General features: G+C 45.5%; 1 protein-coding gene across 4 annotated transcripts; it reads right to left on the bottom strand.

Moving 5' to 3' along the window:
* Positions 1-286: 286 nt before the first annotated feature.
* NR1D2 (nuclear receptor subfamily 1 group D member 2) lies at positions 287-24,814 on the bottom strand. 4 transcript variants are annotated; one of them, XM_068404494.1, is made up of 8 exons: positions 24,538-24,813; positions 20,957-21,217; positions 19,003-19,091; positions 17,910-18,054; positions 15,710-16,326; positions 11,934-12,119; positions 7,843-8,053; positions 287-3,418 (listed from the first exon to the last, which is right to left on the bottom strand). In XM_068404494.1, exons 1-8 carry the CDS (start codon positions 24,551-24,553, stop codon positions 3,222-3,224), a joined length of 1,722 nt encoding a protein of 573 aa, XP_068260595.1. In that variant the 5' UTR covers positions 24,554-24,813; the 3' UTR covers positions 287-3,221. The 4 variants fall into 4 exon arrangements, with proteins under 4 accessions (XP_068260595.1, XP_068260594.1, XP_068260596.1 ...); XM_068404493.1 differs by lacking the exon at positions 24,538-24,813 and having other exon boundaries at positions 20,957-21,278; XM_068404495.1 differs by lacking the exons at positions 287-3,418; positions 7,843-8,053 and adding an exon at positions 8,065-9,001 and having other exon boundaries at positions 24,538-24,814.
* Between the last annotated feature and the right edge of the window lie 337 nt (positions 24,815-25,151).

A 25,151-nucleotide genomic window follows, 5' to 3' on the forward strand; every position in this document is an offset into this window, starting at 1 on the left:
TAATGAAGATTTGTTTTAAAATAACTATTTTAATGACGCTACCCTAAAAAGTCCATTAACAGTAGCAAATGAAGTGCACCAGAAAACGCTGTCCAGCCACCGGGCAAGACAGCCCAGTATCTCAGGCAGACCGCGATGCAGGCTCCCAGCCACTGCGCACCAGTGCGGTCCCTGTGACCTTACAGCAACTGATGTTCTCATCCGTTACTTCTGCTTTGTTCACATCAGCGTGTTGTCCTCCCCTCCAGATTTTGTACAGAAAAATACAAAGAAGACAGAAACACAGTTTAGCTTGCTGACATAATGCCCATATTTAATCTTTTAAAACAAGAACAAAATCAAGAATAAAATCAAGAATAAAAATTTCATTTAAGTCATACAGTACATTAATCTTTCAGCAATGACCCAATCTACAGTACTCAAATGCCTGGCATGAAGCCTATTATCTCAGCGTTTAACAAGTGTATAACCAGTGACACAGTAAAAGAAGAGCTCACAATACACAGCTAACACGATGAGTTCAGATTTTCTTCTAAGAGTCCAGCTAGGGTTTGTAATACGTGGGTCACTTTTGAACTGTACTTGAATCAACTTTTTTGTTCAGTCAATCTGTTTGGGGCTCTTTTTTTCCTGTTATACGTGTTTTTCCATTATGTACAGGAAGATTATTTCAAATGAAATTGCACAAGTTAGAATATCTATCTATAGGCATACATGGTCAATCTAACTAAAAATTTAATAAGCAGTAATTACTCAGTCCTGGTTATACATTCCTAAAGGCTTAATAATATAGTTTTAAGAAGAAAACAAAAATAAAACAAAACACAACAAAACACAGTTGTAGGGTGGCAATCTCTGTAAGAAGCCTCCTTCCCTCCCAACACAACCAAGGGCTAACTGTACTTTCCACATTTGAAATGGGGTCTACGAAGAAGTCATTTCAGCTCCTAAATAATACAAAACACGTGACTGTGTCCTGTCTAAAGTCTTAATGGTTCAATGCGTAATTCAGTGAAGCTCTCAAACAAGTAATACTGGTAGGATGCAGACTGTTAACAGAAATCAGGAAAATATGCCCCGATAGCACATTTGGATAGCAAAACTGTATTAAGGAGCCATTACCCAGTGGTTAAAGTAGCTTGAAGCAGGACAGCTCTCCCCGCAGCAGCTGTGGAGGAGGGAAAAGGGGGGGCTACTCTGCTCCTTAACCAAGGCTAAAGCCGAATTTTCCCCAGCTCTTAGGCAGGCACCTGCCCCCTCTTGCTCTCGGCCCCCTGACCAGCACTCCTGACCACTTTCCAAGAGGAAATCCCCAGCCCAATGGCGATGGGAGCCGTGGCAGGGTGCGGTGCTCCCCTCCTCTGCCCAGCTCCCGATGCTCAGGGCAGGCGGAGGTCTGCCTCTGCTCCAGCTCCGCGGCAGGGACGAGGGCTCCCATCCACTCGCTGCTGCGAGAGCTGCTCCTGCATGGCGAGGAGCTCTGCAGTCTGGCGGCTTTCTGGCTCCTGGCCTCAGCTACCACATACATCTGTACGTGGTTACAGAGAGGTCTCTTCCTCCGCAGAGTAATGTTACCAAACGCTAGAGAGCCAGAGGGCTACCTCTAAGGGAAGTTAACTAAACACAAGGGTAATGGAGCATCTTCTTCCCACATTTGCAAAACATAAACATAACTAATTAACACAACTGCTTTGACTTTTTTTTAATCTCTCTTTTCTGGTGCCAGGTCCTGCTACAAATGGAGAAAACCCATAGAGAACCGCTTTCCTAGGTGGAAAAGCGGCAGAATGTTAAGCCTTGAGGATCTGCTTTGTAATATACTACTGGCATAAACAATAACAAAAGTCCCATTTGTTTGGTTGGTTTTTGTGGTGTGGTTTTTTTTTTTTTTTTTTAAGAAAAAAATCCAGACCATCCCGTGCACCTTCTTTGCACATACACACACGCACGCACATGCACACGCACCAACGGAGAGCTCCAGAAGAACAGGCATGGGAACCACAAAGCCCAAACTGTGAAAAAGCATGGGGAACCTCACACTTCTGTGTTCAGTTCTCATTTAGCAGTGAAGCAGCAAAATGATGTATTGCAAGAAATAAAGGGTCACAGAACACACATACACCCAAACGCAACCAGGGATACATTTTTCCCAATTTTTTTTTTCTGATAGATGCTGTTACTCATCTGATAAGTTTCTTTCTGGCTGTGCTGAAGTTTTTGAAGAGCATCTGGTGCTTCTTTAACCTTTAGCAGAGCTTAAGAACCTCAGTGGCAATGGACAATCAATCTGATTAGTGCCACAACCAACCATCTCCACTTGAGATTCTCTATGAACCCCTTCTGGAAGTTGAATCTGACTCTGCCCCTTTGGTGCCACTCTTTTTTTTTTTTTTAAATTAACAAACACAGCATATTAATGCAAACTTGATGTTTTCTAAAAATTAGAAATGCTCAGATAATTAGTTCAGCAATATGCAAAGTGCATCTATTTGGTTCTTTCTGTAGACCACCTTCTGTTGTAAGTTTAAATTCCTTCACAGTTTAAAATATTGTGAAGAAATTATATGTATACTTTATGTATAGAACTATTTATATACATACACATATATACACACAACTCTGTACTTTATATAGCCATAAACACTCATTACTTAACTATTTATATTATATACACATGGCATGAACACACACTCAGTGAAGAGTTGGTGCACGCTGAAATCATTCCATCAGGTTTAATGGAATAACAACAGTGAAACCATGAGTGAGTTATCAAGAGACACAGACATACATCTATTAGATAAGTGAAAGACCAATTAAATCAGCTCTGCCATTTTTCCGTTAGCGCAGGATTGTTCCCACCCCATTCCATGCTCCATATGCAGACACAGCTACTTTGCATTCAGTTTACATGAGAGGGCAGTGGTGGTTCTTTTATCTAAGTGAAAGAACAGTCCATATTTACTCGGGCTCATCGCAACCTCTTCTGCACAACTGCGGCACAGCTGGATCTGGACATCTTGGAGGACTCTGAATGCTGCACCGCCGTTAGCTGCAAGCACCTGCTGAAGCATTATTGCATGGTTATGGGACAGCTATCAATTGTTCACAGTCTGTGAACTCTCTCTCTCTCTCCAACAAAGTGGTACAACTGTATAAATACATATTTTAGCACGAAACAGTTTAACACGAGGCAAGTCCAAGTACAAATGAGACCTAAAGGCCTATGGGTGAACTTTAAAGGCCAAGAGTTCTTCAGAGTGCATGTTGTTTAAGGAACGCAAGTCAGGTAATTTCAAAAGAAGTTTTGTGAAAATAGAGGCTTCATTTGGGTGATTTTTCATGATTAAGGTCCTTAATGCACGGATCAGTGTTTCCTGAAGTGCCTCCACAGAATTGACATTTTCTATTCCAGAGCGATCTGAAGAGAAGGGGCAGGGAGGGGAGAGAGAGAAAGAAAAAGACGGGAGGGGGAATTAAAAAAAAAAAAAAAAAAGAGAGACTAAACAGATGTAGTTTGCAACACAAAGCCACTGCAAGAATTGCTCACTAAATTAACAAGCACAAGAAAAATTCAATACTTACACCAGAAGTTTCAAACCCACATACCAGAAGTCTTTCAAATATTATTTAGCATCACCTTTGTAAAGTATTAAGCCATACCAAACTGGCAGCATTCAATCACCTTTTCTGTAATCACTTACCCATGTTTCCAGCAAAGGACAGACAAAAGCACAGGCTTACACATTTTGCTGAATCACAACTTTCCAACACAAGGAGAGAGACAGGGCACACTGAAGTAAAAATTTCAAAGAATTCTCAAGGCTGGACATAGAACCCCAAACTTAAATTGGAGGTTCATGTTTGAGGAGAAAATCACACTTAGGACAAGCCACACTTGGATCTGCACTATGGGAGCCCCAGGGGCAAAGGCAGTACAAGCCTTGACATGACTGGGCACTATTTCTGAGCATGTTCTGAAGCACTTGCAAAACAAAACTTGATGCACCCAAAAATTCCCAACTGAGGAAGAGAAGAATAATTTCACCATCAAGAAAAATATTATGCTTCCACATACTGCACTCACCCCATACCTGAAAGATCTCTTTTCAAGAGAGCTGTATTTAAGAACATGCCTGCTGTCCTTACGTGGAACCTAAGTAAGCAGCTTAAAAGGATGAATTTTTAAGCAAAACATCTCACCTAATAACCATGCACAGTAGCTGTTTTTTCTAAGCTGTAGCCTCTCTTCTTAAACACTAAATTCAGCAGGGCACATACATACACGAGTGACAGACACGGACAGAAACGTGCTTTGATGTGTACATATACTTAAGCACTTTGCAGAACTGGGACACAGAATGACAACAGCTTTCTGGAGTAGCACCGAGTCAGATCGTACAGTCAAGAGTGGGAATCCCTTCCTTACGCTGTCAGTGTCAATCCAACCAAACTTCTCAGGTGAACAGCCTAGGAAGTCCTCCTGGACTATTCACTGCAGTTCCCTGCTGCTATGGGAAGAATTCTTACATAATCCACTTAAGGATCCATCTTGAAGCCGTTGTTAATGTTTTTTGTTCCGTTACGAAGAGTGTTCCAGAACGTTCTACTCTTAACAGTTATGAACCGAAGTTCATAATGTCAAGCCATGTTTATTAGCACATACTCCACTCTTCTGTGAAGACTGTCCATTAGGTTTGATAGCTGCTCTCCAAGACAGCACGAGTGAAGAGAAGCCTCTCTGCCTTTATTTGTTAAGCTAACTATCCCACTTGCCTCCAACTTTTCAAAACCTTTAGGTTTGTTCTAAGCAGGGATGATGACGTTTGCACACACTACGCGAGACGAGGTTTCTCAAGAGCTCTGTACAGTGACAGTGTTACTGCCCTGCCTCTGAAGGCAGAAGAATGCAGTCCAGTCCTTCTTGGTTGCCTCAGGTGAGCTACTGTAACCTCCTCTCTTCAAATAGTCCAAGTCTTTCTTCTCCCTCTCAAGTCTACTTCCAGTTGCTCCCAGTGGCCAGCAGAAGTTTTTGTTAGTACTATCCCAGTAAGAGAGAATAATGGAGGGTGTGTATTTTACATTCTTCTACCACAAAGCATCATCCTCAGTTAAAAGATTATCTGATCTCTAGACCTGCACAAACCACATTCTTTCAGCTTTGCTTATATCTTGCTTCCTCCTTCTTCAGTGCCCATGATCCATCTTACTACTTCCCCTCCACCTTCAACACATCCAGCTAACTGAAGCCAGAGGTGAAGCATTCTTTTAGTTTTGGAATGGTACCAAGGTTAATTCCTCGGCACCACCAGAAACACTCCCACATCCTCACGGTATGATCCTGATTTTTCTTTCTTTGCCATATGACACCAAAACAAGAGGACGTACACAGTTACATACATTCCTTGCTACTACCCCTGCTTCTTCTTTCTGCATGCTCTAAATATCCCTCACCATCCATTGTTACGTGGAGATGCTTCTAACAAGTGTTCTCCCCGCTAGCACTATTTAGAGACTTATCAACATTTCTTTTCTTCCACTGGCGTTTTTATAAAAAAATGTAAACAATCTTTTAAAAATATTTTTGAATAGTGCAGCATGCTATTTTATATTCTGGATCACTTAATCAGGATTCAACAGTCACACACTGTCTGCTTCTGGAACTGAGGTGAATCTTGACTACTCTACTATCTTCCTTTCAGTCTTCTCTGAGTAACCTTCATTCTGAGATGAAAAAGTCTTAACAGCCATAGTCTTCCACCTTCAGTTCTTCCAGCTACAGCATCTTTTGCCTCTGCTTGCATCTCCATGTCATCTTTCCAATGCTGTTCAACTTTTCCTTCTTTAATTGAGCTCCAGTTCCACCTTATGGAAAATTACTCTCTGGGTCACACTCCTCCTTGAGGGGTGGGGTGCAGGGATCTGTCTTTCAAGATTTGTTTAATCGACAGATGCCCACAATCCTTCAGTTCTACTGGCACCTTCTCCTCCTGGCAAGCCCTCGCACTGGGAGCATCTTCCCCAGGAGCTCTGCCAGGGGCACTTCTGTTCTTAGGCACCCATGCAAGTATGAAGCTTGCTCACTTACTCACTTGTGCAAGTGATGGCTGCAGCATTTCAACTGAGTTGCAAGCTACAGAGTAAAGTTGATCAGAAAATTGCCAGATTCACAGTGACCATCAAGGTTACTATTGTGTCTGAAATACGGTACAAATGCAGGTTCGGGCCCAGATGCTAGAAGACCAATGAAGTTGTGCTTTATAAAACTCTAGAAGTATTTTGTGAAGATGTCCAGGAAGGCTGTGATGAGACTACAGATCACATCACAAGGAAGCTAAGACAGGTAGCAATAATGTGCAAAGCAATGATCTGAAAAATCCTCAGCAGCTGCGAGAAGCCTGAATACTAAACACCTCCTCTTTTTGTCTTGTTGCACAGCTCTGACGTTACATGCTGTACGTTACATACCACCCCTAAGCTAAGTGCTACTTGGAGCTAGCAACAGCATGGAGCGGTGCTTAGAAGGCTGGGGCGGGGGGCTGGCTCTGCGCTAGGAGCACATTTAACAGAACAGATACAGCCACATACATTCAGAACAGGCGGCACAGAGATTGTGATACTCTAGGGCCTAGCAGCTGAGCAAGCAAGAAGAGTGGCTGTAGCCTTGTTACAGCATTGCACAAGGAGGAAAGAGGCCTGGTTCTAAGTCCTTATTTTAAAGGTTGTCTCTGGTTCTCATGAATTTAGTTTTTGAAAGATAAAATATGTAAAGCAGAGCAACTAAAACCTCAGGTTTCTCTCTGAACATTTTCACTAACAGACTACAGTGCCATGCTTCCTTCACGCTGCCATTCGTTCTGGCTTTTGAAGCTTGCAAACTGTGTACCACCCTCTGCTCATTACCACCGCTTACAAATTGAAGAGGCTACAGCTGCCCCATCCTGTGCTATCACATTTCAGTTAGGCCATGCACAAAGCTATTAGACTGAATTGGCCTACCTTGTTTACAAAGGCTTCATGTGCCTGGGGTGCCCGTCCCCAGTAAGAAGGTGTGAGTCTAAACCACTCATGTGGAAGAGGTGCACTTGTTCAAGAAGGGAGTGGCCCCCAAATGCTGGCTTACTGTCTAAGTGGGCACTACTAGCATTCCTGCTAGCTACCTCTAGAGAGCTCCTTACACAGCAAGCAGGGATTCTGCATCTTGTGTTCCAGGCATTATACGCAGAGCCTAATTTGAGGCTTTAGATAATACTACAGAAGTAAGTGCTTAATCCTTCTTTGAATCTGGGCCAGGGTGCTCTGTATATCCAGGGACTGAAACAAGATATGAGGCAGGTGAAGATGTTAGTGGATTGGCAGACCTTTAGTGGTAAGAAGTCACGATGCAGATGAACAGGGCTTTCTTGCTGACATAGGCAGAGATCAAACCGTTGGATTTAGGCTTAAGTAAGATACGCAATAGACTTCAATGGCGACACTTGGAAGTAAAAATACCACCTTATCCCAAGACTTAGGCTGTGCAAGTCAGAAGTAATTTCACGGATGCTGTCCTCTGACACTTAGATGAGTCAGACAAATAGCTTCTGAGTGGCTATCAGGCAGCTATGAGATGTATTTTCGCATTCTATAGAAAGTAGTAGGGAAATACAAGCCCATTGTCACATTTTTCCTAAAGGCAGTATTAGAAAGAACAGGTATGTAAAAAACTAAACTACAGGCTGCTAGTAGCTTAAAACCTACTAAATTGCACTTAGACGTGAAATAACAGGGTATACATTTTACAGAAATCTTTTAACAGAGAGCCATATTCAAAATTTGTGAAAGGTGCAAGTCAACTTTCCTTACCAGCAGATACCAGGACAACCGCTGTAAACAAACTCATTTCCTCATCACTAAGTTGAAGGGCATTTAGTTTCTCACTAAATTCAAACATTGAGTTGAGCAGATCACCAGCTCCCATCGAATGCAAGTCATCCACGCTGTACTTCTTTCCACTCAGGAAGGTGACGGTACGTTCCTTTGCATCAAACAAAGACGCAAACCGTACCATTAAAACCTGGTGAAATAAAAAAAAAAAAAGAATAAAAACAGATAAATACAGGTGGATTTCTAGAAAAGCCAAAGAAAAATCTAAACCTTTTAACATTATTCCAACTGTCTCATTAACTGCTGTACAAGCATTCTATACAGAAACTGTCAGCATGCTATTGAGCTGTAAAAAACATTGCAAGCTCTGGCCCAGTAGTCTGAGAGAAACAAACAAGTGAAAAAAATTAGCAAGTGGATGCAGGGGAGGGGCTATAGCACATGAGAGGGAGGAAAATTAAAACTTAAGCCTCAGACAGCCTGAGCCACAAATACAATGCCATTCATAAATATGCCAGTAGGACAACTTGCTTAAGCCACTGAACAGCCAAAGGCATACAGAGCACTAGAAGAAATGTTTTCTTGGCCACACTTAGGAGCAAAATGAAGGTATTGAACCAGATTCTCGCTTGGCGTAAACTGGAGCAGCTCCACTGAAACAATGCTGATTTACACCACCTGATGATCTGGCCCACTAGGCATTCTTTGGGAAAGTACCATGCCGCATCGCTGCTCCCACAGGAATGTTAATGAGCTCTGGTAGAAAGGAGCCACATGTACAGCCTTCAAAAGGCTAGAGAAGCAGGGCTTGAAACGGCACCTGGTCTGTAGCTGCAACTGGGAATACCCCTTTGGTATAAGCACCTGAGCTGGAGCAGTTGACATGTGCTGAACTTACCCCTCTGGGCTGAAATTTCTCTTGTGGTTTCTCAGTCGTATTGTGAAATGTTTTCCTCTGGAATGGCTTGTAAAGTTTCATTTGCTCATGTTCAACAACCTTATTTACATTTTCAAGGTTTAAGTTGCACACAACAGCCTTCTTATTTGGAGAAAATGAACCAACTGGCATTGGTTAAAACTTCAGACTTGCTGTAATCCCTTGGTGTGACAGTCGTTTCTTCTCACTTACCCTACATAACTGCATTAATTTAAATGTTTACTACAGATGAGAGGAGAACCAGGTTTTCAGCAAAGACTAGTGCCTTTGACAAGCTTGAAAAAAGGAGGGTTCAAAAAAATGAACATGTTTGAGAATTCAAACACCATTCATGCACATTACATGACCTGCTCCTGAATTTTAACAGCCAAATGACATGCAGCAATCTTGATGGACACAAGAGCACTATACATTATTCACCTTTGTCAGGTAAGCTATATGTCCTTTGACAACATTAACTACAGAGTGCAGAAACCTAGGCAGACACCTAGGTGCAGAAGACCTCAGAATACAACAAAAGGAGACAAAGGGCAGATAGACAAAGCTGAACTTGTGCATCAGCAGGGACTCACCAGGTACTCAACAACCTTTCAGTTCAAAATTGTATTCCCCTTACAGAACTGGGCTTTAGAAACATGAACTCTAAATAATGAGCAACCAGTATTAATGCTGGTATTCAAAACTGAAGCCCATGAAGCTGTGTTGACTTAATACTAAGGTAAAGACCTCACCTATAGATTTCAATGTCACCATTCTAACCGAAGGAAGAACAGTTTAGACTATGGTATAGCACATGATTGATTCATCCCGTTTCACTTCAAGCCAGACTCCTATCTGTGCATGCTGAGGATATACTTGATCAACCCTACCACCTGACCATAGCAGTACAAGCCCACAAAAGCCTCCACACAGGCAAGTGCTTGCTCACTTCCCCACCACCTGCAGCCAGATTACATTTGTGAGTCTGTGGAGAAATTGAGTCACTACCCCAATGGATCCAAGGGCTCGTTAGCTCTACCATCAACTACATGTGGAGTGGGAGCTTGTGGAGGTGGAGGAGGACCCCTCAAATCCAGTTAAGTTCTTTATTTTATACTCACTGCTCTTTCTGAGCTGGCTCCCATACAAAGCCATGCAAATGCCACCACAATACACTGAGCTCCCCAGTACTCCCAGTTCCAAGAGGGCTTCTTAGCTTACATGTATGTGAATATATATAGCTATGCTGCTTCTGCACCAACATTGTCTCCATGCATCTTCTTACCCCAAACGAACAAGCACTTCTTGAATACAAGCTGCTGGTAAGCACAGTGCCAAGACAGCCACACACTGGTGCCCAAGGGAGCCAAAACAGGCTTGGAGGCAATACTTTTACTCAGGTTCTTCTATTAACATGCAGATGTTGGGATATCCTAGTTTAGTTACCCAGCAGACAGAAATGACTTTGTATGTACCAAGCTTTCAAGATGCTTTTGCCTCTGTTGCAATGGTTTCATTAATCCTGGGGTATTTTTTTTCCACTGCTCTGCAGCATTATTTTTTTTTTTTTCTGTTGCCAAGATGCCACACAAGCCTTTAACTACATGTACCAGCTCACTAACAGAAATCATTAATGTTTCTTATAAATAAGTGAATAGGGATAAACATGCAGCCATACATTATTACTAAATCCCCTGGATATAGAAACCTTCTTATCCACAGTGCTTGTAACTGGCAAAGAGGCGTATGAATGAGGCTTGAGAAAAGCTGGACATGAAGAAAGGCCAAGACAAAACATTCTACTTGCAAAACATGAAGGTTTGGCTTTACATTATAGGAACAGTTCAAGCCTGATTTTCCACCCTCCTTGAGGGCACTGGACAGTATACCACTTTGCAGAGGAAGGAAACAACATTTTTGTGTAATGTGAACAGCAACGTAAGAGGCTGTAACTGAAGAAGTGAAAACACAGCCCTTAGCTACAGGAGTTGTAGATGAATTAAAAGTAAAGAATAACAGCAAAATATACATGACAGCAAAACGGAAGAAAAAGAAACTGACACGCTCCAGGCACCAAATCTTCCAGTATAACTTGTACCTTCCAACCCAACAATTATTCATTTTAGAACCAGGCTGTATAAATGCAGATAAAAGACCCAACACATTAGATGAGGAATGTCTTCAATTCAGGTAAATATGAAATCCAACATCCCTCTTTGAAAAAATAAATCAAGTAAACAAGAGCAAAGGCATCACCAACCCCGCCCTCCCCAGAAAAGCACAGTAACATTGAATACTTGGGACTTCAGCTCCTCTAGCCCTCTGTGTTTAAACTTCACATCTGAATACTTTAAAAATGTGCATGTTCTCCAACAGACAAAAGAGTCTGGAAGACCAACTAAAACCTTAAGTAAAGGTCCTCTGGTGAAAGTCACTAATTATAAAACAGCACCAAGCTAGCTGGTATCGTTCCAAATTTGACACCACTAATTCACATGTATGTCATGCTCGCAAGTGGGTGAAATTAACCACAAGGACCTGGTGGGATTAGTCTAGAGTAAGTCAGGCTGCATCTGGCACATGGTATCTACAGAGCTGCAGCAGTACAGCTAGTTATCAGTGTTACTGCCTTGGAGATGGAGGCTTCAGCAACCCCCAGCTGCCACCAAAGGCTGGTCGTGACTGGTCAGGATGGACGCTCTGACTTTGGCGGGGAGCACAGTGGCAGAAGGAAGGACATACAGAGCTATAAACACACTCCTCTACAAAACTGGTTAAGTTAATAGATAGCTTTCTAAACTCTCCACCCTTCCAGATGCAGTCTGCTTCTCTCCAGGCTAAGCAAAGGTAGCTATCAAAGTAGCTGCTGCTATACAAAACCAAGAAACTCCTCATTGGTCATTTATTAACGCCCAGGGAAGAGGAAAGGGTAAAAGGGCTGAGCACTTTTGAGCTACTTCAAAGAGGGACAGCTCATCAAGATTTGGCCAAACAGAAGCACTAGACACTATCAGCTTAAGGAAAGCTCAGAGCTAGCATCCACGAACAAGCTGGTTTTTGCCCGATATAACCCAGTTCTATTTATTTTTGTTCTTAAAGGGGTCAGACTGCTGCACAGCTTGTCAGGTCCACAATATACACACAGTGGTCTCACCTCAAAGGTCCCAGCCTTTAGAAGATTAACCTGGTCATGTTGGGAGAGATCTCGGAAACCTGGGATGCGTTTGGCAAACTCCACCACTTCCTTCACCGCAGGGGTAAAACTCAGGGAAAATTCTTCCCAGACTTCATGGCCAGACTTGTTTGGGTCCACATGGGGAGTCCTACTCATTGGGCAGACCTGATGTTTACAAAACATACGCAGAAAAAAACTCTTAAAGATATAATTTCAAATACTGACAAATACTTGAAAGAAGCAAGTTTCATTCTTTAAGAAAACTTTGCAATAATGATGCATAGAGAAAAGAGATCAGTACTCCTCAGTCAACTCCCAAAGCAACTGGATTTCTCCCTCTCCCCTTAAAACAAATAAACAACAAAAAAACACATGGTGATCCATTAGCAATCTGTTTCTAAATTTGCTGACCTTGGAAACTCCAACATTGTTTACAGCGAAAGATCTGAGAGAACCCCAGTTATGCTATTCTTCCCTGATCTCAACTCATGCCTGACATCTGGATTTCTCTTACTTGTATTATCCCTGTAATCTCACAATGAATCGTGATTTCACAATCAATCGACTGCAATCTCACAGTCACTACTACATTCATTCTCATCTATCTTTCTTGTTTTGCAGGCAACTAAAGTGATTCAGTCAAGGTGACAAAGGTGTCAACACCAAAGCAGGGAACCAAGCTTTGGTTTCCTGAGCCACAGGTTTACACCCTCATTACCAGGACAACCTTCCCCTCCTATGTCTTTGCTTTTATCACTGAAGGAGGACCATCAAGGAACTGGTATTCCAATTTTGCTCAGTCACAAGACAACAAAATGCTCTTTCTTTTATGCAAACATACAGCCGTTTTTTGTAGGAAAGTCTGAATCCATTGCAATGAGATCAGAAGTATCAGTCAAGGCTGACTGCCAATAAATTCCCTCTGTAAAACCCAACCAGACGCTCCGAGATACTTTCAGTTCTGTTTTCCAACATTTACATCTTTTAATGAACTTTAAACCTTTTACTATTCATTTCACATGTCATCATCTAGGATGAGAATTCCTTTAAGTATTCCTCACAAGTATACTAAATGGTGTATGAAATCCTGCATAATGTCAGCAAAGCAATAGGAAAACAGTGAAATAGGTTAGTAATTCCTCAGAGCTATGCTGCTTTTGCAGGGCATCTTGAATCTGATAATTGCCTACCAGTTCTTTGCATGGAAGGTCCTAAGATTACAAGAACATATTCAAGAATTACATTACAAGAATATATTCAACAGGTATATATGTGCGCGTGTGTGTGTATTTGCCAACAGCTAGGGAAAACAAGATGGAGACACATATAAAATTTCTGGGGATTTTTCACCCAAATACCAGTTACTAACTGGGCAGTCAATAGGCAAAAAGCTTTCCCCTTTCTCTCTCCCAAGGAGAACAGAAGGAACAAGGAACAGAAGACAAGGAACAGAACTGTAGACTTATTGGTTCAGCTGTGAATCACATCATTTGTGCGCGAGGACAAAGCCCAAAACCAAATGATTACCTGTGGAGTAGAGTGGGACCTTTTCTATAAACTGAAAATCATTAAATATTTTGGCAAAAGGAAAGGTCTAGGCACACAACCAGAAGCATGGCAGACACTAACTGCTGCTCTGTCCACGATATTGCAACAGTTCACACAGGTTTTCTTAAAAATACAGTACTCTCTGAAAATAAGGTATCTCTGGTTCAGCACCTCACTCTTAGACACAATTAGCCACAATTAGACACAAAAAGCACCTCAACTTCTCATCCTATGACAGTTTACCCTAACTCCCAGGCACTCGGTCCCAAGGGGAAACTGCCACTTTCCTCCCGTGTCTGATGTCTAAGCTCTCTTGAGAGTCCTCTGCCCAAGAGTCACAGAGTATCTCAAGTCAGAAGAGACCCATAAGCATCAAGTCCAACTCCCTGCTCCTCACAGGATTACCTAAAACTAAACCATATGACAAGAGTGTCATCCAGATGCTCCCTGAACTCTGACGGCTTCCTATGGGAGCAGCTGTCAGCCTGTACAGTCACTAGCTCTCTTTAGACGAGCCTCTTTAAGAGTAACCTGTTCTGCTCTTCTGGTTGTGGGGGTATTAAGTCAAAAAACCAAATCTCTGAACATCTGTCTCCATACTGGTTCAGAGCCTAATTACACTCCCATATTGCCACTGACTCATTTTGGTCAGATCCTGATCTCATCCAAGTTCTCTGGCAAAACCCTCATTCATGTCAGGGATGTGGGGGGGGCCTGCACTGCTCTGTTGGATTCAATTTTGTTTCCTCATCGTTGGCTGTGTTAAACCTCCCTGCAGCTGCTACGCACAGGTCAAACTGACTGGTTGGGCCTCTGCAGGCAGTGCCACTCCCTGCCTGCCCATACTGACAGGTTTAAACTCTGCTTCTCAGGAGTGCCAAGAATGCCGTCATAGTGACTTGACATACTTTCCCTGCAAGGAGGAAAGGTTGGGAATTATTATTATTTGTCATGGTGTAGTGCCTGGAGTCTGCAATTAAGGTCATAGCCTGCTAGGGATGGCATGGTCCACATATGCAGTAGCCAAAGAAGGAAAAAAAAAAACAAACAAAAACAACAAAAAAAGGAAAACCAGCATCAAAATAAACAACCTTCACTGTATGGAGACTTCCAGGTGCCTTCAAGAACCTGTGAAAAATCTTTACAAACTAGGAGGAAGAAAAACACCGGCAGCTCAAGTACTTCAGAAAGGTCAGGGGCTCGCACATCTCAACAGGAGCGCAGGATGAGAACGAGGATGTTATGTTCTCTCATCCCAGGCGGTTCCAGTGATAAAGAGAAGGACAATCTATTTTAAGGGGCTTACAGAACTGGTTGCCTGAATGGCAGAGAAACAGCAGGTGCAAGGCAAACAGGAGGGACCTGTCAAGGAAAGGAAGAAAATAAAAAGAACACACCCATATGCAAGAAAACAGAAAGCATCCTTGTTAAGAATTCAGTGAGAAAATGCTCTAGCAAAGTCATCTAAGGTACTCAAAAGTGTGTTCAGAGCCTCACTTGTGTTAAGTACTACAGAAAAGACCCTGAACCTCTCTCAAGTGGTTTAGCTGTACATCTTCCTCCTGCCTCTGTTCAGACCTGAAGATGTTCTAGGGAAGATGGATGCATAGTCTGTGGGTCCCATTGAGCCTGTATTTTACACTGCCTGTAACAGAATCAGTCTATCCCCATTAAAACAAAACAATCCCGCCCCCCCCCCCCCCCCCCCCCCCCCCGCCAAAAAAACAGCCTACCCAGCAAGAGAGATTTTTAGAACACACTAGCAAGGGGTGCAGACTGGCTTAAAATCCTAGCCCTGAGGTTTCACCCCAGAAATTTGCTTTAAATACCCTGAAGGAAAATACCACGTATCTGACTGTGTAGATTATTTTATAGTGAAGACTTCAAGAGGACTGAGTGAAGAAGGGAATTAATAAATTCCTAACATCTATTTTAATTTCTAAGTCAAGCCAGTTAAAAAACCTGTGACTTTTCTTCAACCAATGCTGACATTAGTCTACTTTCAGTTTGCTGAAAACCAAGCTAAGAAACCCCATCACTTCTATGATTTCAAATCCTCCACACAACTTGATCCATTATTGTCGCTATTTTAAGTTTCTGCAGTTGTGCCAATTGTGTGCAGCTTCACTGACTAAAGAGGCACAGCTGGATCACACCCATCACTAAGCCTTTCACTAAGTCAAATCAAACAATTGATATCCATATACCAGATGCATTCTTCCTCCAGTGCTGCAAGAGTAAGTAGTATTCTTGTTTGGAGAAAAGCCATCTTCTGGGATCCTATCACACAGCCGCTGAGTATAACCACTGGTGAAGTTCATACAGTGGCCATTTGTGAAACACCCGGCGTGCCCACTTGGATAATGCATTGTGCTTCTCCCTTTGTACTGTCCACCAAGGTGCTGCTCACTTTCAGGGTACTGAGGGCCACCAAGCCCACTAACACAGTGCTCACTGCTCAAGATGTACTGCTCTGTGTTATTTGACACTCGCTCCCCACTCTGGGACTGCATCATCTCTGCTGGGTTTTGGGACTGTTCTTGGTTGTACATGAAAGTGTCTTTGTGGGCCCTAGTGACCATACCGATCACTTCTTCCTTAGCCATGTCAGCACTAGGAGTGGGAGAAGGGCTTTTGATGGTCTCCCGCTCTTGTTTGGGCTTGGAGGACAGGTCTTCTTGAGGTGCTTGATCTTGATGTTCTGTTAATGCTTCATTGGGTAAGTGACCGCTGAACTGACTGTTCATCATGGTTTTCATGGCACTCTGCATTTCAATCAGCATCCTCTGTTTCTCACGTTTGGGAATACGGCCAAATCGAACAGCTACCAAGGTAGAAAAATGAAAAGCAGTGGGAAGGAAAAAAAACACAAAACAAAACAAAACAAGTCAATCCTGAAAGCGTTAGCACGCACACACACAGAATACAAACCCCAACCAAAAATCTCGCCTTTTAAGGGAAGATTTTAACTGTTCTCGCCAATACTACAGCAGGGGTATTACCACTGCACAGGACAGGCGTGAGATATGAGATGTATGCTGTTGTTTACATACAAAGAGAAGGCAGCTCTAAAGCACACAATCTCTAAGGCCTTTCCCCCTTTTGCTACAAACCTGGCTATGGACTATACACACAGCTGTCTTAGTTAATTAAGTGTCAGGCTGTAAGATTGGATCAATTAAATCAGTACAACTTTGTGAGCTGACAATAGCTGAATTTAAACACAGTTCGTATCATATTTGAATAGAGGTCCTACAAGACAGCTCCTCATGGACCAATTATACAACTTGCCGAAACAGTTAAAAGAATCAATGTTGAATGAAGCTTACCTTGGCAAATTTCCTGATAACTTTGCCTTGACAAGGACATTTTCTGCTGGTAAGGGGATGGGCATCATTGTGGCTGCAGCACTTTTGACCCTATCCTAGGGAATCTACAACTGCCTTTACCATCCTGTCCAACCACAGCCTTACAAGGGCTTATAACCAGTTTCGACTGATGCAATTATGTTCGTGCAGCAATACATCATTAATGTAACTAAATCTCTTTCATTAAAGCAGGTGCAACCTTATGCACAAACAAGCGCCTAGGGGATGAAATAACTCCTATGCACGACAAGAATTCAGAACAATTATTTAAAATAAGTTTTAACACTCCACCCACCAAATTATTAACAGCCCAAGATTCCTAGTTCTTGTGAAATAAACACCCAGGGAAAACTAAAAAGTGAAACAGAAGGGGGAAGAGTTCTGGTTTGTGACAGTAAGTTGTAGCAGACTAATGAACTACACTTTCAGCATTACATTTTAAAAAAGTCACAAGGAGTGGATAGCCAGCAAGGTGGTCAGAAATACAGCTCAACATTACCCTTTCCTCCTGCCTTTCCCCTCCCTCCAAGAAAAGCAAGAAAAAAAAAAAAGAAAAAGGAGCAGATATATGCTCATCCCACACACCCAAACCTAAGTCTTTAGGCTCTATAACGATTACTCTACAGCTATCACCTTGGGCAGAATTTTCTTTCATTAAAAAAGCAACAGTAACAAAACAAAACAAAAAGGAGAAAGAGAAGAGTCATGTTCAGATTCAGGCACGATACAGCTATAAATATTAACTCATTAAAACAAAATTGAGACTCTTGTTACAGCCATCCCCCTAACAGACCACTGCACCGCATCCCACTGCATTAGCCTCCAGAGATGGGAGCGCAGTTCTGCGGCCAGTATTACATTACCAGTTCAGGAAAGTCATGGAGCAAGAAGGCAAGTTGATCTAAACGCTCTCGGACAGGGAACCTGTCCCTGACAACAGGGCTGGCTGCGTTTTCTGCCGTTAAGACCCTTAGCAATTGGTTTTGAGATGGGCAGCAGATTCTCTTTCAGAGGATCACTGCTCAGTACAGGAACGTACCATCTCTTGACATCCCAACAGACAGGCATTTTTTGAAACGACACTGCTGGCATCTGTTCCTATTCATTCTCATTATAGAGCAGTTGTTATTCTTCAAGCACTTCTTATACTGGATGTTTTGCTGAATGCTTCTTCTGAAAAAACCCTGTAAACAAACAAACAAGAAACCCCCACAACTATTATTACAGCCCATGTCAAATCCTCCTGCCAAGATTCACCTCTCCGCAAGCACAAAAAACTCATCAGCTGCTTCAGAGCCACCAGCCCCAAGTGACTTTAAAGAACTTGCTACTCCTCATGACTTACTTCCCCTTTGTGTGTGATCTGTATATAATGAAAACTAGTTACGATTTCTAACTATAGAAGATGGTAAGTTGTCCCCTGCATATTCAGCACCTAAGAGAAAAATATCTGCAGTATTACCTCTATCACTGTACCAAGAGTTTATAAGATATGCCCTCAATCTCCTATGACATCAAGTGCCAAGATTAAAGTCAAAATCAGCTCTTTTGACTTCAATCTCCATAGCTTGGCAACAAACCCACCCTGTTCCACCATATGACCTTCAAAGGTGGTTCTTTCACATAACCCTTAAGTTGATAAACTCCTTCACAGAACATAAGATTTGCAGTGTTACAATATCAGAAAATACACATCCACCCACATGTGAACATGCAAGCAGTCAGTTCTGGCCTTCCCTGGGGTAAAGAATTGCTTTTCAAAAGCTGTTTTGCTCTGTGTCCCAGCCCAGGTGACAACTCACACCCACTATCTCTTAATGCAATTAACATTCACATGTCTTGCATGACATGGTCCTTACCACCTCTGTCTCCAGTTCTTGCTCTCTGCCATGCACTCCAGGTCAGGCTGGATTGGACAAGGGGCAAGAACAGAAAGTACTGGAGAGTTTGGAAAATGCTGGTATTGCTAAGTGGTCTGCCTTTTCCTACAACTTATACACTGTCTGAAATTTCTCAGATTTAAGTTTAACAGAGAAGCATACAGATATTTTTTCAGCAGTATCACCCCTTTTCCCTTGTGGGGAGAACTAGAACTTTTCAACAGCAGGAAGGTGAGCAGAAATATAGCTCACCTTGCAGCCCTCACAGGCATGAACACCGTAATGAAATCCTGAAGCGACATCTCCACAGACTTTGCAAAGAAGAACCATGCCATTAAATTCTAGAATCAAAACAGAAAAGTCAAGGATGTAGAAAACCAATGACAACTGCAGGAACATGTTTCCACCTTTTAAAACCTGGACTAAAAGCAAAATATGTCGGGTCAGTCCAACATACAAAAAAATACAGCAGAGGAACAGACAACAAGAATGTACAAAAACCCTGAACAGTTCAGAAGGTACCGGTGCAAGTGAGGGGGGAAAAAAGACAAACATGAAGCACCCAACAGAATAGGGAGAAAGCACGTATTCACTGGACTTTCAATCACAGTAGCATTGTACTCAACTGTAGGAAAAAAAGTCTGCTTACATATATGCACTTTTAAAAGGACGATTTAGTTAACTAGGCCACCAAAGTTCGGGCTCAATCTGTTTTTCCATCAGGACAAGTAAGCCCACACAAAGGCAACAGCTACCCCAACGGAGAATAAACATCTTTTCTTAAAAAAGAGAAATATTAAAGGACGCTTTATTTTATATTGTAAACAAGCCATATATGCTACCTATTTGATAACAATTTAGGACTGGTAACTCAGCCACATCTACATGTGTGAAGCCTGCTCTTTTGAGTGCGTATCCAGAATGTCACGCTTACACACTACAACTTGAGAATACCTTCTCAAGCCTGTAAATATGCTTATGGTTTGAGTTTTTTTAAAGTTTTTCCCCACCTGTTTTATTTCAGTTTGTCAATAAAGATTTTCTGCAACTCCTAAGTGCTTGCCTGACATTGGTTTCACTGAAGCCAATGGGAATTTTACCAGGGACTTCAGTAACCACAAAGTTACCTTAACAGGGAGCAACAGAGACAGCTTCCCACAGAAGCACATTCCACCAGAAAAGTAGTTTATTTGACATTTGGGTTTCACTTGTAAAGAGGAACTAAAAGGTTTTTTTTAAGGTTTTGAAAAAGAACCAAACCACAATTTTTTTTTTTTTTTTTTTTAAACAGAGCTGAAGTGTTGTCTATCTATTCATCTGAACAGTTTACAACAAGCTTCATCTTCAGGAACCTCTGCCCTGATACCAAAAGCCTAGCTACTATCAAATTTTTAAAGAGGAAGTAAAGGGTCTTACTAAGAAATTAGTAGGAACACAAAGGAAAAAAAAAAAAAGACAGACTTTTAAGGTAGAACTGTTAGATACTTATTCTAGCTTCACAACAATTCAAAACTATAAAACAATTCTGCCAATAAAAGAATTCAGCCTTCAAAAGACTAGTCTAAATTCCATCTGAGTGTCTGTTGAAACACACATTCCAGTACTCAGCTTGATTCCTGCCCTTCCAAAACTGTTCAAATATAGTTCTTTGTTGTTGAACTTCTCCGATTATGAAAAAAAGTGTGAAGCACATAGCTGGAAATAGATTGTTAAATGCATTTTAAAAGGCTATCCTTTAGTTTCATGAGTACTTTGGTTTTATTTATTTTGTTTCTCAAAGAAATTTGGGGAAAGGGAAGGTAAGGCGTTAGGGGAGGGAGCATTAAAAAAAAAAAGAAACTAGATTTGCAAGACAGCTCCATCAATACTCCTGAAGGCAGTCACTGATTACTATTACCTTTTACTTCATTGCATCTTTGTAACCGAGTGTTGGATTTCATTAAGATCAGCCTTTCAACAGTGAAAATCTGATGTAACTCTGGACTGTATTTATGTATCGTTTGAAGTTAGCAGCAATGGGACCTCCATCTATTAGCATTTGTGTGGCAATACCATATGTATTACCGTACGTATCATGCAAACAGATAAAAATGGAGGCTTTGCTATGTGCCTTCGAAGGAAGCTACACAGAAAACCTGGCTGTAATATATGGGGTTGTAATACATAAGGGGGAAATGGTGGTTTCAGGAACTGGCACCAAACATACTTGTGACTCCATTATGGCCTTTTGTCAAACCAGCAACACTCGACTGGTTTGTTTTAATAGTCTCCTCCAGCCGATCACTCTTCGGTGCCCCATCAGAGCCCTCGCTGCTCCGGCCATTGCAGCCGCTTTCCGAGGAAGAGCTATTCGGAGAACATGGTACAGGCGAAGAGGACGACTGGAAACCGCTGTCTGAGCTCTCGCTGTGACATGAGGCTGGGCTAGATGCCGAGCTTGAAGAGCTGATGTAAGCTATCACACCCCCTAAGGCAAGAAAAAAAGGCAGTATGTAGTGACATAACAAGCAGACATGCACCGCTGCCATGTGAGCCACGCCGTGACCCAGCCATCACGTGTTCCTGGGCGCACTCCTTTCCCTCCCTCCCTCAAGCTCGCTTCTCTCTGTTCATTTTCAACGGCTGACCTCCCCATCTGCCCCGTGCCCTTCTCCTGTCTTATCAGCCTGCTCCGATCCAGGTCGAGATGCAGCAGTAGAATCAAAACAAGGAGCAACAAGCCACGGCGCTGGCAGGACAGGGCAGCAGGGAGAGGGCATGGGGCGGCCCAGGGAGGGTTTCCCCGGCCACCCTCTGAGCGGAGCTCATCTAGAGCCACAGCAAAGACAGAATCTTACAGCGCTGCGGAGCCAGAATGCAAACAAGCTAGGTTAGGGAAAGAAATAGGGCAGAGAGAAAGACTTCATGCAGGCTGTGTGCCAGAGGCACGGAAAGGAAGGGCTGGGAGGTGCTCAGGAGGCAGAAGGGGGCAAGGCAAAGAAATAGCGCTGCAGCCTGGTTAGCCTACTGAACGCCATTTGTCTGACTGCAAGCCTTAGCAGCACTTCCAGCAGCAGCGAAACTCCGACTGGCAGGCTGCTATTTGCAAACAGTCTCTGTCCTGCTGCGTCTTGCAATCTGACACACTCGAGAATCCCTCAGATGAAACAGCTTTTTGTCCTCAGGCAGACCTGGGAGCAGCTCTGGCTTTTCACAGGCTCCTTTTTCTTGCTTGTAAGCAAGAGAAATTTTTTTCACTTCATTTGAGTTTGTCTCCAAGACTCAGCATTTCAAAAGTCGAGATACACATTTGATATTTCACACAAAAATTTCAACGGCAAAACCCACGCAACTGTTTTAATAAACTACACTCAGCATCTTCTCTGTTTTATGCCTGTATTGCTCTGTGAAGTCTCTTCACAGACGACTCAGGACATTGCAGCAAGGAACTCCACACACCAGTAAGAATTAAAAACTTTAGAAGGGCCACGCACTGGCTTCCTTTGGAGGAAAAAAGCATTGGTGTCTGTAGAGTCCCTTGATCCACTGAGTTGGCATGGCAGGTCGGGGCTGCAGCCCCTCACATCAGCCATCACCTCCTCACAGATAAAGGCTGTTAAGCAGTGGTGTAGTACAACCCTAGAAATATCACTGCTTGCAGGTAGAAATTCTGACTTACAAATTGTCATTACTTTTATCAGCTATAACGGTCCTCTTAGCATTTCTGCAGCAGCTTTACTGGCCCATTTCCTCTTTAACATTTAATTTCTTCTATCGAGGAAGCCGCCACCAACACCCTAAAGAGTGTGCAGCTGAGGAGCCCCTGGCAGAGCCGCTGCAGAGCAGAACTCACACCAAGCGGCCGTGTGACGTGCACTACACGCAGACTGCTTCTCACGTTCCCGGACACTGGTGCCCCTATGCCCCATCACCGCGGTCATTCCTGCACAGATTCTTTTAAGAAATGCTCCACACAGCGTAGCAAGCGTTCAGGAACAGGTTTCTGGAGAAAGGAGGATTGCAAGGGGGACATGGGTCTCACAAGCATAAGAAAAAAACATTGTCAAACACCCAGGCTAGCATAAGACACGACCCATTCGACAAAGGTCCTGCTATCCCCTGGCGCCGCACGTGCCTCTGCCAGGTGCCAGGTCAAAGCTCACAGTCCGCCTGGTCCAAGGGAGGCACCGAGCTTCTCAGCAGGCGCCATCCTTATCTGCAAGGGGCAGAGCAGGGCACGCCAACACGGCCCCTGCAGGGAACGCCACGTTTCTCCACGCTGCCACCTCGTCCCGCTATCTTTAAACCCTGCCTCATAAAAAGAGATGCTCTATTCCCTCAAGGGTAACATCAATGTCATAGGGGAGCATGGAAAGAGTATGGGGTTTTTTTACCCCCATATGCTTTTTCTATTCCTTGTCTTTTGAAAGCCTGCAGAGCCCCGGGCAGCTGGGCTGCTCCCGCACCCTAGAAAGCTTGGCAGTCGTCTGTGTCACGGACAATATTCCCAGTATTTTTGTTATTTTAGAAGTTAAATTTCCCTATGAACCCTATTTTTGTTTGATCAGCGCTTAAAAGTTGAATCTCATCCGCAGCACCGGGTAACAACCCGAAACAAAGAGCACAGACAGAGTGACCTCTGCGCACACACACACTCCGCGGCCCCCGCAGAAAGGGACCCCCGCGCTCGGCAGACAAGGCAGCCCCGGATCGATAAACTGACGATGCTTTGCCTCGGGAACCCGGCGGAGGGTGGTACAACGCGTCCTTCTGGCTACGCTGAGCCGCGCTGCGGGGACACGAGGACGCCCGGTCCCTCGGGTCCTGGCCGGTAGGGATTTACCTACGCGGGGGCCGCCGCGGGGCTCACCGCAGCGCGCAGGCATGTCCCCTCAACAGCGAGTGCGTGTAAAGTTGTGGCGGCGCGAAGGAGGCGGCGGTCGCGCTGCATCATTAACCGTGTCACCCGGCCCCGAGGACGCTGCTGCAGCGGGGGCTCCCCGGCCGGCATCCCCGGCGGCACCGACCACCCCCGGGAACAAAGAAGGGAGCGGGGCCACACGCCGCGGCGGGGCCGGGGCTGCGGCTCTCCCCGCCGTCACGCGGCGCTGGGTCGGGAAGGGAAGGCCCGGCCCGGCGCTGCCCCCGGCCGCCCCCTCCCCGTTACACAACACCACCCCCGCGCACCGGGCCGGTCCACGTGCGGGGCGCGCGGGCAGCCCCTCCGCCGCACACGGCCGTGCGCGTGCGGGCCCCCGCCGCAGCGCGCCCCCTCCTGCGCCGCGCCAACGTCCGCCCCCCCGCCGCTCCACCGCGGCCTGGGCGGGCCCTGTCGCCGCGGGGGCGGGGCCGCCGGCGCCGCAGCGGCGCGGCTACACGTGTCCCCGGCGCGCCCCTCCGCCGCCGCCCCGAATGTAGGTCACCAAAACAGCGGCCGCCCGCCCGCCTCACGTGTCCGCGCCGCCCGCCGCCCCGCGCCACCGCCCCGGCACTATTATGCAATCTGCGCGTCACCGCCCCGCACGGCCAATGAGCGGGCACGCCGCGCGGAACGTAAACACAGGGCGCACATGGCTCGCCCGGCGGGTCCATGTGAGGCAGCGCGCGGCCGTGCCGGCCACCAGCGGGGCGGGGGCCGGGGCCGGGGCCGGGGCCGGGCAGCGCCGCCGTCCGCCGCCCTCCCTCGCCCCGCGGCGCACCAGCCTGTCCCCGCCTGTACCCCCACACCCGCCCGGCCAGTCGGGACCACTCCGCAGAGCCCCCTCCCCCCGCCCCAACCCGACCCGCAGCGGCCGCCCCATCGCTTACCCGCGCTGACTTCCATGGCGGCCTCCTCCCGTAGGGGCAGAGGAGGCGGCGCCGCGCTGGGCTCCGCCGGGCCCGGCACGGCTGGGCTCGGCTCCGCTCGGCACGGCTCCGTTCAGTCAGTGTGTCCGCAGCTCCGTCCCCGCCGCAGCCCTACATGCAGCGGGCGGGAGGCGGCCGCGCCGTCGCCTGTCAGAGCAGCAGCTGCCGGTCTCCGCCGCGGCGCCCTCCCCTTTACAACAAAAGCGATCAGGAGCCGCGCAGAGTGCGGCACCGCCGCCCGCCCCGCCCCGCCGGCCCGCTCCGCCCCGCCCCCGGCCGCCCCCCTCACCCAGTGACACACTTTTCCGCGCCGCCCGGGCGGCGGGCGGGAGCGTTCACGTGCGGCGGGCGCGTGCGGGCGGCGCGGGGCACTGCGGCGGCGGGGGCTGCCGCGGCGGCGGGGGCTGCCGCGGCGGCGGGGCGCGCAGGGGCACTGCGGCGGTGGCGGCGGGGCGCGCGCGGGGTCTGCGGCGGTGGCGGCGGGGCGCGCACAGGGCGTACGCGGGGCTTGCGGGGGCGGCGGGACCTGCTTGCAACGGGGTGTGCGCGGGGGGCCCCGCCGCGGCGTCGCCCCC

Source organism: Nyctibius grandis, chromosome 7, assembly GCF_013368605.1.
Source record: "Nyctibius grandis isolate bNycGra1 chromosome 7, bNycGra1.pri, whole genome shotgun sequence".
Lineage (NCBI taxonomy): Eukaryota > Metazoa > Chordata > Aves > Nyctibiiformes > Nyctibiidae > Nyctibius > Nyctibius grandis.

Excerpts from the sequence above, each read along its gene's own strand:
- NR1D2 (XM_068404493.1), bottom strand. The coding sequence starts at position 21,278 with ATGGCAGCGGTGCATGTCTGCTTGTTATGTCACTACATACTGCCTTTT. Across the intron at positions 19,092-20,956 it reads AGGCCATAATGGAGTCACAA|AATTTAATGGCATGGTTCTT; the intron begins GTATGTTTGGTG and ends TTTTGATTCTAG. Across the intron at positions 12,120-15,709 it reads CTGGAGGAAGAATGCATCTG|GTCTGCCCAATGAGTAGGAC; the intron begins GTATATGGATAT and ends TGTAAACATCAG.